The 17,349-nt window shown below is 41.7% G+C and overlaps 1 protein-coding gene across 1 annotated transcript in view; it reads left to right on the top strand.

The window, feature by feature from the left end:
• The window catches only part of LOC124777336, a 798,431-nt gene extending 790,579 nt beyond the window's left edge, over positions 1–7,852 (top strand). The window contains exon 24 of the mRNA XM_047252702.1: positions 5,121–7,852. Coding sequence (XP_047108658.1) covers positions 5,121–5,646 — 526 coding nt within the window. The 3' untranslated portion in view covers positions 5,647–7,852. The remainder of the gene's footprint in view (positions 1–5,120) is intronic.
• Positions 7,853–17,349: the final 9,497 nt, after the last annotated feature.

Below are 17,349 nucleotides of genomic sequence, written 5' to 3'. Positions count from 1 at the left end.
CCCCACCCATACCCTGCTATCCCTCTCCCTTCCTGGCCCACTCTGGATTGTTGCTCCTGTTCAATTTGTGTCATTTGCATTCCGGTTGGAATGGCCAGGGATAGCAGTCATGTGTGAGAGGTGTGCTCGCTTGTATGAAGGTATGTGTATTTTCTGAAAAATGCTTCGGCTAAAGCTTATACGTAATAATCTTTTGTCATACCTCTCTGCAACTCGACGTTCATCTTTACGGTGAGTAGCGAGGTATCCTTTCGTTATACTGTGGATTTGCCAATGTGGACTTTCCACTGGAGCCTGTACAGTCAACAAGTGATTTTAGAATAGTGACCAGGACTGAATGTGTCACAGTGATGGGCTGTGCTGATGCATCCATCTGAAAGGCACCAGGCCAACTTGAGACACGATTTCAGAACAGACATTGTCACTCCACAATTTGAAATGGATATGCAACTGTGCATTGTTTGGTATGACAGTCATTTTGAGAGGCACGTGAATACTTTAGAGTTAAGAGAGCAGTGGCATGCACAACTGTTGAGAGAGACTCGATACATTGTTCTGCTAGCTTCACAAAGACACTGTTCTGCTAGCTTCACAAAGGAATGGATAGCCATAAGGAGGATTTCTGGTAAATGTTGCATCACCAATAGCTACCCTAATGAAACAGAAATGGCCTTCAAACTGCATATGAAGACATCACTTAGAGAGTAGTAGAGTACAATCACTTAAAAAAGTTGTTTGAGACCCAGTAGACTATAGGAGTTAATTTCTGAATCCACTAAGGGATGTTACAGGACCTAAAAAGCTCATGAAAGATATCCTCTACGTTGTTTTTCAACAAATCTGGCTACTGGATTCATTCCTGCCTCACTGTTAGAGTTAATGTTGGTCCTCCTCTCAAAACCAGGGAAGGTCCATAAAATGCATTGAAAAACCTTAGAATACATAATCATAGAGATTTGGCCAGGATCCTAGAACCTAGACAAATACGTAGTCACGGACAGTCTGAGTTCAAGAAATAATTCTCTACCTTTGACAGATTCATCCTGTCTGAACGAACACTGTAGTATTGTCTCCAACGAAGATATCACATAATATATTCTTCAATCTTAAGAGGACCTCCAATATTACTTGTATCCATGGAGAACTCCACAAAGAAGGCTTTCAGGAATGTCTGTCCATCTTCATCTGATCCTTTCTCTAGCTGATACATTTATAGGTATCAGACTTGTCATACTGTATCAGAGAGATTAAAGCGACAGAATGATCCCTCTCAAGGATCTGTTTTCAATTTGTTACAGCAGTCAGTAGTAGTATGTTCACAATTTACTTTCATCCAGTGTTAGGGATTTGTGGATGACTTCAGTATATTCTGCTACTTCTTCTCCTTCAGTCGTGGAATAATTGCGTGAAATGAAGTGATTCACACGTACCACAGGTTTTAAATTTTCATCAAAGAAATGTAATCTTGCTCATTTTAAGCATTCCTATTCCTTTTTCAACTTATCCATACTCAAAATAAGGAAGACTCTTAATTTTTGAAATTAACTCGTGTTTATTAGTCTTATTTGTGATGAGACACATGGTAGCTCCAGTTGGAGCTTTAAAGATAAACGCCTAAGAGCACTGAATATACTCAGTTGCTGGGGTACAAGGAGACTGAACATGTCTGCTCCAGTTGTGCAACCTGTCATGACTGAATGCATTATGTATGGGCAGAATGAGCAGCTGTCATACACAAAATTTAACTGTGGTGTTCATCATCAAAACACTAGGTTGGCATACAGGCAAAAAATGCTGGCCACGATATTTGAAAATTGTCTACAGTATTCACGACAGCAGTATTAGACTCGCAAACTAGGCATATCATACCTGCCGTCCCTGACTACACGTCGAGGCTCGTGAGCCGCCACATCCCTCCGCAGTAACACCTCTCCGTTCATTATTTGTACAGCCTACTGTTATTCCGTACTGTGGCTGCGACTGAGTGACGAGAACATTTGGGATTCACCCTGGGAAAGACTTAGTGAAACTTGGAGTGAATTATATGAACAGTGGTGTCATCCACCACCTCAGTTGACAAAGGATCTTGGAAGGCTCCAGAAAGACTTTATCAGAGCATTACAAATATATTGTAATTTTTACTGTTAGGTATGAGCAGGATGGGGGATGAGATTGCATCAGCTGCTCTCAGTATTCCCCTTGAATGTGTTGTCAAGATTTGCTTATCCAGTGATTTATCTGCATTTTGTGCCAAAGTGTATACAACTTGAGGGCATTGTAGCAAATTAGACATAATTGTGGCATGTATCCATGAGGTAACAAGTTTTGATGATGCAGTGGAATATTATCTACCAACAGAATAAGAGAAAGAGAAATGGGAGGGAGATGTCATTTTGCTAGGTGCCAGTACATACCTGAATTCTAATCGAGAAAATGCTGTGGCATAAAGTGAAATTATGTGGCTCAGGCCACACTTCATTGGAAGGGTTGAGGAACAACGAGCTGCATTCTGGGAATCCAACAGTTTGGCCGTGATGTTCGTCCTCCTGGCCACTTGTGAGAGATTAAGTGATCCTAATACAGCTTTGGGTACAGAAATGTCCTGTCAGAGATGGATTCTTCCTCTGACGGTAGGACCCACCATCGTGGTGGAAGGATTCCTGTTTCCTGCAATGTGTGTGGTATTGTGATGATAGGGAAGCAACTGGTCTAAATCCCAATTCCCCCCCTCATTTTTAGATAACTGTGAGGTGAATTTACTTAGCATTATATGTTACACCTGATGTGCAAAATTGACTAGTTAGAAGATTTCAAAGTTATTCCAGAAGGGCTGGGTGGCTCATTCCTTTTGTCTTTTACCTCCCACAATAACTGCTAAGGGTATTTTAGCCAGTGCAACATGATTGCACTTGTATTTCCCACGTACTTCAGTGATGTAAGTGTTTGTGCAAATGGAACAGTACACATTAGTTTGGAGTTTTATAACTTAATGGATGTATTCAAATGAAACAAATGAGAATGAGTCTTGCTTCAGTTGCCAGAGATTGTGGTCATGGGTGTGCGAATATAAATACCGGTCTTGTGTGTGTGTGTGTGTGTGTGTGTGTGTGTGTGTGTGTGTGTGTGTGTGTGTGTTCTGCCTGTTTTCGACAAAGGCTTTGTTGGCCGAAAGCTCATTTTCTGACAGTCTTTCTGTTGTGCCTATCTGCGATTCAGCATCTCGGCTCTATGGTGGGTAGCAGCTATCCTTTTTGTAATAATGGGTGTATTTGAATGTTTTAACCACACTCATCTAAAAATATTTTGGTAGTGTCACTATCATGCTGATGGATTTCTGTTCACACATGTCCCAAAAGCATTTGCCACAAGAAGACAATCTGCATCAATACTACTCAACTTATTACAGGTTATGTGGTGGATGGGAGCTTGACAAACACCATTTATCAGTGCCAGATGCCATCTTGGATTATTTTTCACTTAAAATCCAGTAGAATAATATACTGAATATGGTGAAACCAATTATAAAAGCGGGTACAGGATACTTAGTATAGTAAGCTTATGATGAAAGGATGAGTTTGTCTTATCTATAAGAAGACATTTTCTTAGAAAGAGATTATTGTTCGCAGAACTCAAGCCACAGGAGTACGTTTCAAGCCTCTTAGGAAAATAAGGTGAAATATGGATGGAAACAGTAGAGAAAAATAGCTCATAATGTTACAAAAGAATTGTATTGGGATCTAAAGTGAAGGAGAGGCACCTATAGCAGACCGATGTGTGGCACACAGACACACTTACCAGAACACTGCATTCGATGGCTTTTGTGCTCCAGTGCTTTCCCTAGTACAAAGTACTGTAACAGCCCTTGAGCTCACGGGTTGTAATATGTCAGAACAACCGAAAGATTACGGTTTGGGAGAGAGATATGACTCGTGCCAGAGTGTGTAGAGAAACACAGGCAAGTGTGTCACTGACTTTATTACGTAGAAGGTAATTCCCCAAATCCACAAATGTATTTATTCGTGGGGCAGCAGTACACATATTCAATCACAAACTGTACAGGCACCCAAATGCTTACTATTGCAGACGCAGCAACATTGATTTCTGATTATCAGTTAAACAGGACACTCGAGGCAGGAAGGAGGTAGCAGTGTGGTGCAAGGCAGGAGTGGGAGAGACAGACAACTCCGTGGCTGCATGGGACAAAAAGACTTCTGAGGGGGTAGAGCATTTAAGAGATATGGAAAGATGGAAGACTGAGATGGAGGGAGAAAGGTAGTTGCAGGGAGGGATATATATAATGCCCACATGAGAAATGTAGAAAGAGTGGTGGGAGAAGGCAGTTTCCCATCCAGATCATGTACTGTCTTCCCATATCACTCTTTCTCCACTCCCCATTTGGGCATTATCTCTCCATCTCTCCCCCCTACCACCCCCCCTCCTCTCTCTCTCTCTCTCTCTCTCTCTCTAATTAACTACCAACTTCCGTTCCATCTCCCTCCTCCCTGTTTCCATAGCTCTTACATGTTCTATCCCCTCAGATGTCCTTTCATCTTGTGCAGCCATTGGGCCATCTGTCTTTCCCACTCCTGCATCATACTACTCCACTAACCCAGCCTCAGCCCATGAATCTTTCCATATCCCCTCCCCACATCCATGGTTTCAATAATAACTGATAAATCAATCATCATTATCGCTGTAGCTGCAGTAGAACACATTTGGTTTCTGTGCGATTGTGTGTGTAATGTGTGCACTTCCTACAAGAAAAAAAAAAGAGAGCTTAAAAGCTAGTTTTCTATGTAGTGTGTCTCTGTGCCACATATCAGACTGCTACAGGTGAGTGATTACCTTTCCCTTATTTCACATATTGTTCAATCCGTGAATTTTCATTATCGATAATTGTATTGAGATATATTAATAAAATAGTGAGAGTTTGGTATAATAAATACCTCACAAAATTAAAACAGGAGAGAAAGAACTGTATTCAGACTAACGGTAATTAGTCCTGCTTCCGGAATATATGCATTATATCTTGTTTTATTCCAACAGATTTACCTTAAGGAGTGCCTAAAATACTGCTGGATGAGAAACTGTGTCACAAGCTGTTCTTTTTTTTTACACAGGGATTCTTCCACAGACACACAAGCAAATCACGCCAGGCGTAGGAGACACACACTGTCCACATCTGACCCTTCTTCAACTCTGTGGCAGCCGTGGAAGCGCAAATGTCGACCGTTCAGTGCAGAGAAACTGTCGATACCTCTACCGGTTCCTCACCCGGTACATATTGCTATCACCATTCACAACCGTGACAGTGAAGACCCCGTACCCCTCGATTCCGAACTCTGCCAGAACATTTTACGGGCGGTCGAGGAAGCGCACAGTGATCCTGCAGCGACAGCGGAGGAAGATGCTTCAAATGTGGCCAGGTTCCGCGGCGGGAATGGCGACGGCACAGATTCGACTGGAGGCTCCAGGAGCTCTGTTGGGGAGGTTGCCGGAGCCTACAGCTGGCGCAGCTCAGACTGGAGCACCAGGCGGAGAAACGACTCAGGCTCCGTCAGGGTGGACCTCGCCTCTCCGGAAGATGTCACTTTGGACACCGACACGTCCAGAGTCACATTTAGCACATACGGAACGACAGTTTAAATGTTTTGGTTTGTTACTGAAATGTTTCGTCGAGAGACACTTTTGCTGTCGATGTCAGTTAAGAAATCTCATTTGTCTAGCTACTCTTAGACTTCAGTTTCTATATGCTTCCTCTGTGCCATTGTTCTGAGTATGTTTCCGTTTTTGTGCTATAGGGGCAACAGTTGATTGCAAAATTACTTGACAGTGCTTAAAAATGATTTTTAAAATGGCGGTTTCTGTAAAATTCAGATACAAACCAGCTCACATTTTATGAATTTATGACATTGTATTACAGCACTTGCATCAGTAGTTGGTCTGAGGAGAAATATTTGCCTGATAACATTGTCAAAAGGTCACTAGAGACTTTTAAAGCAAACAGTTAAATGATCATGCCCATATCATTAATTTACAGATTAAAATGTGAAGTTAAAAACCTGTAAATAACAGGACATATAAGCTCCTTGCCAAGAATAAATTGACTTAGCAGTTTGATGTACAAATCTATTCCCCGTCTGAAATAAACCAAATAAATCCAATTTCTTTCTTACGGATATATCTAACTCGTTTGGATTTACAAAAAATATATTTGCTTTGCTCATACTGTTTCTGTTAAACAGTTGACAAAAAGAAAGAAAAAAAGGAAATTGTATGGACATGTGAAGCTCAGAATTGTGAATGCTATCTTTAAATAATATCATTTGCAGACATTTTCTGCAGTCAGAAACATAATGTTTATTCTTCGGTGTGCGAAACAATAACAGTCAATGCAAATTATAAACAGTCAGTGTAAATTACACAGGATCTTGAAATATATGTCAGTGTTGGTAAATGTTCAAACTGTGGTGTAATTATCCTACAGTATACATGTATGTGCTCAAGTTTTATTTTTAATAAACCATAAATAATTCTGTCACAAGTGAGAGCTTACAATAAAGTCACCAGAAATGGCACTGAAAACATTTCCCACTTACTTTATGTAATGTACAACTGATTTTATTAGAAAACAGAGTTTATTGCTTTTAATGTCATTCTAGTCAGTTTTAATCTTTGTTTTGTTGACAGGTTCTTCTGTGTTATTTCACCATAGTTTTACCACCATTTCTATTCTGCTGCTTGCAGAATACCTATTGGCACAAATCCTGTATGCTGTTTAATCCCTTTCCATTTCATTCTTATTCACCAGCAGTAACATTTTTGTCAAACCTCACTGTTTTGAGAAGCAATAATGTAGTTCTAAATTGTGCCCATACATAACTTATGGCAGTGCCAGTACAGTGAAACAAGATTACATAAAATTTTATTGCTATATTACGGATTGTAAAAATAACACTACAGCAATAGCAGAAAAGCATATCTGGTTTGCTGAGCGTACAATAAGACTGATTAACAATGTGCATATTTATTTTCATTTAAATATATGTACAATGATCAAATGTAAGTTGCCATTTGTGCTACAAAATAACAAATCATCTAAGCAATTGCTCCAGTAACAGTGTTTTACTGCTTGGACATATAAGAGTAACAGAGCATACCTCCTAATTCAGCTTTGTAATTTAATTGTACAAAACTTCAAACATTCATAATGCCAGATGTTGTTGATGACATTTACAAGTAGACACTATCTCAAGGTTTGAAACAAAGACATTCTTATTATCAACTTAACGAGACAAGGAAACAGTACAGTTGAAAAAGACACAGTATGTACCCAAGTTGCTGTACAAAGATGTCGAACATTTGGTCCAAAGCAAACTATGACTAGAATGTTTTCTGCAAAAGCATGTTACCATTTTTTTCTGTTCAGAGATTGCAATAATTTGTCTCTTTCATGTCTTACTCTGCATAGTTCTCTTTAATTTACTCCTGAGAGAAGACTTTTGTTTATAAAACACTTGAGGCTTAGTGCCTACTATTGAAGCTAGACCTTGTTTCAGTGTTGGTCAGTACAGGTGTTCTCATCCATTTCCAGGCATGTTTGAAGTATTTTTTGTTTTGTTTTAGTTTTGTCTTAAGATTATACAGTAAGAAGGAATAAAATCACATTAAGGATAGATGCAACAGTTGTAACCATCTGTCTTTAATGTAGCATTTAAATTTCATTTTTGTCTTTTTTTAAAACTTTTTTCACGTTTTATATAATGATAATTATTTTATCATAAAAGGAGGGTAGAGCTACTGAACAGCACCAGTTTGATAACCGATATTTAATAAACATGAAGAACAATTTTTTATATATCTTTTATGTGGTTCCCCCTTCCTTATGTACCTGATCATATTACCTAAATCAGCAGCTATTTGGGTATAAGAGCATCGCATCTAAAAAAAAAATTAAAAAAAAAAAAAAAAAAAAAAAAGAAATTAAAAAAATATGAAAAATGTAATGTTGCAGATAATGAAAAAGAGCTGTGAATTAATAACATTTGCACCATCACTTATGTGTGCTTCCCAGTTTTTATTATGCAAAACTATAGATATCACTGTAAATAATGAATGTTTCTGCAAGTGCAAATATGGCAACAGAAATGGTGAAAATCTTGAACTGCTGATGATGTCCATAATACACCAATTTTACATGTAATGCTCTTTTGTACAAAAGTACCAAAATAAAAAAGTCTAATGCTGTTATTGAAAATATACATTTGAGTCTTCACTAGCCATGTGCACTATCTGGTTTTTCATTTTACAGATTGTACCTACTCATCTCACGAATCTGATAACATATTAAAAATATCACAAGGTGGCTGCATGAGTGTCAGACTATAAACCCAAATATCCAGTACCTTCCCTTCCTCATTTTGCAGAAAGATTAACTTATTACATATTACTATAAAATGAGCAACAAATGATGATACCACTAATGTAAAAAATGGAAGGCAACAGACCCTATTTATTCTAGCACATAGCTCCTTGAAAGCTATAACAAACTGAACATTTAACCTAGCAACCATTCACAATGAAAATTAAATAAAAGAAAACAATGAACACTAATGTTAATCTTGCTTTGAATGTCACTGTCTGTCCATTTTTTCCCAAGTATATCGTTTTGTAAATATGGCTTGGCCTTGAGAAAACACAAGTTATTCTTCTTTAACTCCCACATATGTTTCAGTGATTTTATTTTCTGTGAAAAAATGTAAAAATTTTGCATAATGGTTGGTTGGTTGATTTGGGAGAGGGGACCAAACAGAAAAGTCATTGGTCCCATCAGATTATAGAAGGATGGGGCAGGAAGTTGGCTACGCCCTTTCAGAGGAACTGTTCTGGCATTTGCCTGAAGCAATTTAAGGAAATTGTGGAAAACCTAAATTGGGATGACCAGACTCGGGTTTGAACTGTTGTACCATTTCGCTCAGTTTGCAATGGGCATTATGATATTTATATTCGTAACATTATTAACAAGAATGTATACCTTACTATCACATACTGATATTTATACGACTGTCGGTCAGTTGCAGTAAAACTGATATTTTGCTTTAGTTCATCATCTGCAATTAGTTAGGATTTCTCAGTAGTATTTGCAAAATTGTTAGGCCTAAAATGAAACTCCTGTCTTTTACATAAGCTTTATTAATGTTGGATTATAGTACTCTCATTATTTTTCATTCTGCTGTCAGCAATGATTTACTGTGAACTGCCTTTGGTAGCAGCAAAGTTAGGAATACCACAGATTATGGGACTGTGAGCAAACCAGCCACTTTAGTCAGGAGGTGCTTTAATATGGATATCTCCAACAGCTTCACAACTCTAAGGATTGCAAACAAAAATGTGCAGAAAACCCAAGGAGTTCAGTCCCACAAAACGGGGTTGAAAAGACCAAGAAAGGTCAGCTACAGAGCAGACATTCTCCTGCAATGACTGAACTACTACTGAACTCTGTGGGTAGAGAATACCGGGCAGCCAGCATTTTTAAGCCAAGTGCAATGTCCAACTATGCCACATGTGATCTCGGGTTAGTGGAGTGCAAGGGTCCGGTTTTGAGTAGCACTTTGAGACAGTAATTCAATGTTTAGAGGTTTACTTATTGCCTCATGTTTTTGACTATATTTCCAAATGAAACTCGCTTAAGGCACCATTATGGAACCTTGTCTGCTCACATGATTTTCAACTGTCAGTATATGAAATATTTCGTTTGATGTACCGAAGATTTCTGTGTGTCTCCATAAATAATATTCACTAATTATTTATTAACATAAAGCTTACACGGGCTCTGTTCAGTGCATGAGGTGCTATAGAACTAAATGGAAAAAATACTATTAAAATTGCTTTCAAACCATTTGTTACATCTTTGCAGACCACTTTTTGTGTTCTTTCAGAGCCTCTGTCTGACTGTCTGGCAGTGGCCCGCACCTCACCTCGATAGGTGAGTGCCATTATCCCTGCCGTTGCACTGTGACTCGAAGGAAACTCTGAAAATCAAAATGTACAGTAATGGAATCAATATTAATAATAACCTATCACAGACCTGGACACAAACATGTCGACTTACTATTTTTTTTATGTGCGTAAGATGCTACAGGTTTGTATTGTCAGAGGGGAAACGTCTTTCGAAAGAAGATTGTGTAGCAGTTATTGGGGAGCCAGGAATAATTTAGGCCATAATCTCAACAAGTGCAACTGAAGATGAGATGAGGCACACCACTGGGGATACCCCACACACAAATGTCATCAGTTCAGTTTTTGAGGATTACTGCATTTGCTTTTGAAGGATTTGACTGAAGTTTCACCAAATAAGGCACGGTTTACACCTGAATGTTTCTGAAAATAGGACATTTGCATGACTAATTTCCAGAAGCATTTGTTGTAACTAGAATGCTGTGTGTCCAAACCCTGTCATTTCCAATATTTTCACTATGCATTTTTTAACGTAAATGTTCCCACAAGATGGGAGCTACCAAATAACTACAGACACAGCTGCAATCATACATGGAGAAAAAAACTGGCATCTTGGACAGTGCATTGGCAATTTTGCATTAAATTTAAGGTGCGATCTCAAGCCTGCATAGGTCCTCTGACCAAGATGTGAGCTAAGGAGACTCGCGCCACTGCCGAATAAGTTGTGGTTCGAAACAAAATTTTTATTTATTGATGTGTTTCAGGTATAGGGCATCAGAACATCAAAAAGAGAAGTGTTACAACTCCCCGAGCTCAGGGGTCGTAACACGTCAGAATGCTCGAGAGGTACGGTTTGGGAGAGAGGGGTAACACACTGAAGCGTGCAGAGAAACACCGGTGAGTGTGTCATCAACTCAAAGGTACGCAGCTGGCCCTTCACTGACCCCGGTGAAGGCATCGCGCAGTGTGCACATGTGGATTAGCGTCAATGCCAATGCCGGAATGTGTTGTGTCGTTATCGGGACACCTAGGCTTGCAGACGTAGAGCTCCTACTCACGACACGGCTAAGTGGTCACCGTGCGTGTCGGCTGTGCCGATAGCCTGTGACACGGCCGACTGCTTCCTCGAGCACAACTTGTGGAGCCTGTGTGGAGTGCCAAAGGGACACAGCCACCTGCTGTTGTTGCAGTGAGCCTTAGCAGCTCCAGCCATCTACCTGGGGCATCTCGGTCAGTGGCTGCAGACGACACTGCGCCCGGGAGACCACGAGTTCGTGGCCCAGCCCTGCCCCTGTTGGCAGCATTTTGCAGTGCACCGGACAATGTCACCCAAAGAGTGGAGGCCAGCAACCCTCTCAGTCTTGTGCCAGTGCAGCTCTGAGGTGTGGTCCACCCCACCACAGCTGCGGTGTGTCCGTGCAGTGGAAGTCGGAGGTAGTTTCAGTGCACCGGTCAGCCGCCGATATCCGTTTCCAGACAGTTGTCATGGTTGGCCCGCAACTCAAACAATCGTCAATCCCTCCGGTTCTAGATGCGGTCAGAACGGTGCTCAATTTGGCTCACTTACTTATACGCCTTTCCACTACGCCTCTGACGTAGATCGGCTGGAGGGGACAAGTGGAGTGCTCTTTAATAGACATCACAGCTTTTCTCAACCCAGGTCACTAGGCGCTGTCATAACTGCAACGTCTGGGTTATTTACAGCACATCAGTGCCCTGTGCTGCACCGATTACTTCACACCTGTATACCAAATCCACCTGGCTGTGCCTCCTCGCCTGAGAATTCCCTAGATCCACCCCTGTACTTAATCGTGTCGTCGTATATCTCCTCCCTTCTGAGAAGATTTGTCCTGAATCTTTAACATAATGTTCCCACTCGACTAGGCCTACCTTAACTACAATAATGTACATATTGAGAACAATCTCCCAGACTGACCATATAGTACGTCTGCTCACACTTTACTACTACCATACTCTTATAAGACCTTAAAAATAATTGCTTCCGCAACCAATGCCAGTCGATCATTCTACTGGTAGTTGCTGTGTCGGCACATCTACAGCGTGTGCCCTCTTTTATCTTACCCAGAAATACATTACGCAAAAGCCTTCTAGAAACGTGCCATAACTGCTGGCTGATATGGTCACCACTAATACTTTGTGCTTCTGTTATTCCCAGAAATGGTGTACATGCTGCCTCATTTGTTCCATTGAAATTCCCCCTCGCTGGGACTCTTAATACTCTGTCCAGGGACTGCATAACCTCTGGGTTGAATGTGTTATTTAAATATGCTAAATTTTGAATGGGTGATACCTCAAAGCTCCTTATGGCTAATACAACTTATACCACAACAGTGTCATAACAGTTGAGCCTGTAAGTGTAGCCAGAAAGCGAAAATCCATTCCAATTTTCCTCACAAGTTGTGCCATTAATGCTCGTCCTGCTTTCCTGAAGCTCGAGTTTCTTCGACCCTACTAGTCTGCGTCCTTTGTAGCAATTTGACTGTACAGTTTCTGGCTTGGATGCGGAGCGTAACTGATGTAATCTCATGCTTTGAAAGTACATTGAGGCTGGCAGGAGCTCTATCCCACAAGTCATCCCAGAAATAAGCTCACTTCACATGTTTGCATATCAGTCCACACTTGGCCACCTGGACAGCTCATAACATTCCCTTGCAAGCACAATCCACAAATAAACATCAGTAATAATGACATGAAATATTAACACCACCACAAAAAACAACAACAACAAATATCCCTGTGGCAATAAAAATACATACTCCCTGATATAGTAAACCAAAAAAAGTAAAAACCCAACAAATTACAATTATACAACTTACTTACACGACTTTAACCTATACGACACATCGTGCATCTTAAATTGCTCACCAATTCCAGGTTCCTTCTTTTTACCCTCTGTAACTTTCACCTCCTGGTCAGTTTCTGATAGCTATGGTTTCCCCTCTACCATTCCTTTAAACCGTTTTATAAGACTGACACATATAACACACATTTTTGTGGGGAACTGTATCTTCCAGTCAACCGGTGAGGTCATTTCCGTGACCTTGTAAGGTCCCTGATATTTTGTTAAAAATTTCTTGATTTTCCCCTTTGACATATAGGGTACTAGTGACCATTAACCACTGCCCCATGCGGTATTGCAGCAATTTGCATACGCATCTGTTCGATTGTTCCTGGCGTTCTAGCACATTCGTGTTTGCGTTCTGCACATTCCTCCAAATTTCCCTAATTTTCTAGCAAACTTCCTCACCAACTCACCGTCTGGTCCTAATTTAGGAATCAAAATGCCAAAGGGAGATGGCATTTTCCTGCCATACACCACCTCAAATGACAACGAGCTCATTCGCAGTACGAACCTTCAGGGACATTCCCTGGAGACTCGTGTTACATTTTGAAACCAGTGTTTTATTATGTTGACTTGTTATCAATCTATAAACCCATATTTTCTTTTGTAAATCTTCATTATAAATTGTGTTATTCAGGCAAAGATTTTGAAGTGCTATTTAAGCAGGGAAGAGCATTAAAATTAAAGAACAAGAATGTAATTTGTGTTGTGACTCATGTTACAAATTTGGTTGGGAAGGGAGTGAGACAGGGTTGTAGCCTCTCCCCGATGTCATTCAATCTGTATATTGAGCAAGCAGTAAAGGAAACAAAAGAAAAATTTGGAGTAGAACTAAAATCCACGGAGAAGAAATAAAAACTTTGAGGTTCGCCAATGACATTGTAATTCTGTCAGAGATAGCAAAGGACCTGGAAGAGCAGCTGAACGGAATGCACATGGTCTTGAAAGGAGGATAAAAGATGAACATCAACAAAAGCAAAACGAGAATAATGGAATGTAGTCAAGTTAAATCGGGAGATGCTGCGGGAATTAGATTAGGAAATGAGACACTTAAAGTAGTAAATGGGTATTGCTATTTGGGAAGCAAAATAACTGATGATGGTCGAAGTAGAGAGGATATAAAATGTAGACTGGCAATGGCAAGGAAAGCATTTCTGAAGAAGAGTATAGATTTAAGTTTCAGGAAGTCGTTTCTGAAAGTATTTGTATGGAGTGTAGCCATGTAAGGAAGTGAAACATGGACGATAAATAATTTAGACAAGAAGAGAATAGAAGCTTTCGAAATGTGGTGCTACAGAAGAATGCTGAAGATTAGATGGGTAGATCACATAAGTAATGAGGAGGTGTTGAATAGGATTGGGGAGAAGAGAAGTTTGTGGCACAACTTGACTAGAAGAAGGGATCAGTTGGTAGGGCATATTCTGAGGCATCAAGGGATCACCAATTTAGTATTGGAGGGCAGCGTGGAGGGTAAAAATCACAGAGGGAGACCAAGAGATGAATACACTAAATAGATTCAGAAGGATGTAGGTTGCAGTAGGTACCGGGAAATGAAGAAGCTTGCACAGGATAGAGTAGCATGGAGAGCTGCATCAAACCAGTCTCTGGACTGAAGACCACAACAACAACTATTCCTAATGTGCAGTTTCGGTCAAAAGTGTCCCCAAATTATTAGGAGTGTGGATACGGTTTTTATCACAGAAAATTAAAATTAGGTTGGCATTCAAATGACAGTTACAGATTTCTAAAAATATGTATACCATGTGAAATATTGTAATATATTGAAAAAGGCGCATGACTCAATGTTATGTGACTCATGTTACTTGCTACTTCTTGTTGGAAAAACTTTTTTCCTGCAAGCAGAGAAATGAAAATATGACATTGTGTGCCAAATAACATAAACTTAACATTAACATTTCACTTTTCAAACACTTTGAAAAATTATAAGAGCATGACATCTGGGAAAATGAACTGTAAATTCAATTAAAAGTCAGAGAACTGAAAATATTGTCTTGCATTGACATCAAGTGGATTAATTTTCTTTATAATTTCATCACATTTTACAGGACATTTCCAATAGTGACCAGCACACTCCATTGCACTGATTAAGTAAAAATTTCGGAAAACTGCATGTACTTCTCCAGCATTGAATTTAGTGTCATATCCTACTTTGTACCAGTCTCCAGTTTTCACACTTTCTATAGTTTCTTCAGTATGATGATCTGCAGCAGCAAAATTATTTGGAGACAGCAGATATGTTTGTAGTACTACTTTCTTGTGGTGAAAGCAGTGAATGCTTTTTATTTTTGGTACTGATGGTACTGAAGAAAATATTTGAGCAAGATTAAGTTTCACATTGATTCCTTGCATTTCATCAATAGACACATGAAAAGCCTGCATAGTTGTGGTACTTGCAGCTACTTGCACCTACTATGAATTTTCGCTTTTATACTTTGAGGTGAGTGTTTCATTTATTTGCAGTAGTTCATTTATTCATGCAAGGCTAACAAAGAACTGAACATGGCGGAACAGCCCAAAGACTATGCTCAGAGTCCAGAGACGAATTTGTATCGATGCTGGTGTCGACCTCATCGGTGCCAACCCCCGCCCCCGCAGTACAGAGTACTCTTGAGAGGCCGGGAGGGGGGAGGGGGTGACTAAGGCGTCGGTGCTGGTGTCGACCTCATCGGTGCCAACCCCCCCTCCCCCCCCTGCCCCGCAGTACAGAGTACTCTTGAGAGGCCGGGAGGGAGGGGGGGGTGACTAAGGCGTCGGCAGGGGTGGTCTGCGGGAGGCGGACCACGGTCAGCACAACAGCATCATCGGGGAGCTGTGTGGGTAGATGTCGTGAAGGAAGGTTCGGCCACCGAACCTGGAAGTTGTTGAAGCGAGCCAGGCGTCGCACTGGTCGTGCGGCGACATGTAGGCTGGTGGTTTGTGGGTGGAACAGAGCGACGATGACGTCTCCGGTGGGCATGGCGAACAAACGAAGCATGTCCAGGTCGACGTCGGGCGGGAGGGCAACACATTTCACCAGGTGGAAGGGAATGGTGGAGGTTGTGTTATGAGCACTGGATGAAGAGAAACACATGACGACAGTGTATAATTGCACAGTATTATTGAGCTGTCGTGGATTATGACCGGGGGGACAGGCACAAACACCTTGAGTGAGGGCACGTTCAAGATGGGGGGCGTGAGAAACGTCGACAGGGCGAGGCAGGCGACGGTGGAGAGGTCGAAGGGACCAGCGAAGGGCCCGGTGGTGAGGGCGTGATCGTAGGTAAGCTTGACGTGGGGAGCACGTGGTCACTCAGCGGAGTGTGTGAGACCGGGAAACAGGGCGAGGTCGGAGAAGAGTTCGACGATTGGAGCTGGAAGTCACTCGATTGAGTGTGTTAGTCCGACCTGGAGGGAGTGGTCGGAGTGTCGTGAGCCACAACAGTGAGTGGCATGGCGTGGTGAGGGCGCGATCGTAGGTAAGCTTGACATGGGGAGCACGTGGTCACTCGGCAGAGTGTGTGAGACCGGAAAACAGGGCGAGGTCGGAGAAGAGTTCGATGATTGGAGCTGGAAGTCACTCGATTGAGTGTGTAAGTCCGACCTGGAGGGAGTGGTCAGAGTGTCGTGAGCCACAACAGTGAGTGGCGTGGTCGTGGCCTGAAGGGGGTAGAAGAAGGCTCGACATGAGCAGGCTTAAGTCTGTTGAGAGAGACTGTAACAGTTGAATCTATCATCTGGATGTCATAGGTGTTGGCTGAGTGCCGGAGAACTCGGTACGGGCCGGTATATGGAGGTTGGAGGGGGCACAGACAGTGTCATATCGGAGCATGACATACTCACAATTGTCCAGAGATTCTGGGACGTGAACCTTAGGGCGGGAATGGCTGGCGGGCGGAGGGATATGGAGGTTGATGAAGTGGTGACTGACGCGGTCCACGAAGGAAGATAAGTCAGACTGAGGGAGAGAAGCGGAAAGGCTCACAAGTTCTCCAGGGAGAACAATGTTTTGTCAGTATACGAACACAGCTATTGCGCCTTTGAGGTCTTCCTTAAAGACCGCACGAATGCCAAATAGCACAAGGGGAAGGGTCTCCGTCCATAGAGGGTCGTGGCATCAGAGAGCCACCTTGAAAGTGCGGTGCCAGCGCTCGACTAGTCCGTTACTTTGCGGGTGATATGCTGTGGTATGGATGCGCCAGATGCCGCAAAGGTTACAAATCTCGTTGAACAGGGCTGATTCAAATTGTCTGCTCTTGTCAGTGGTGATGATAGCTGGATATCTGAAATGCAATACCCATAACTCGACAAAAGCCGACAATGTCAATATGAGTATGCTGGAAACGCCCAGGAGGGATCAAAAAGGAGCTGAGGGGAGGTGAAGTGTGCTTGTGTACTTTGCAGCGTTGGCACGCGGTGCAGGAGCGTGCCCAATGCTGGCAGTCCTTGTTGACATTTCTCCACACAAAGCGCTCCACTACGAGGTGGGTGGACGCACGAACACCGGGGTGGGCTAAATGTGTGGTTGGGAT

The sequence above is a fragment of the Schistocerca piceifrons genome, chromosome 2, assembly GCF_021461385.2.
Source record: "Schistocerca piceifrons isolate TAMUIC-IGC-003096 chromosome 2, iqSchPice1.1, whole genome shotgun sequence".
NCBI classification, from domain to species: domain Eukaryota; kingdom Metazoa; phylum Arthropoda; class Insecta; order Orthoptera; family Acrididae; genus Schistocerca; species Schistocerca piceifrons.
The sequence above is the reverse complement of the archived record's forward strand: the minus strand, read 5'-3'. Positions and strand labels throughout refer to the sequence as shown.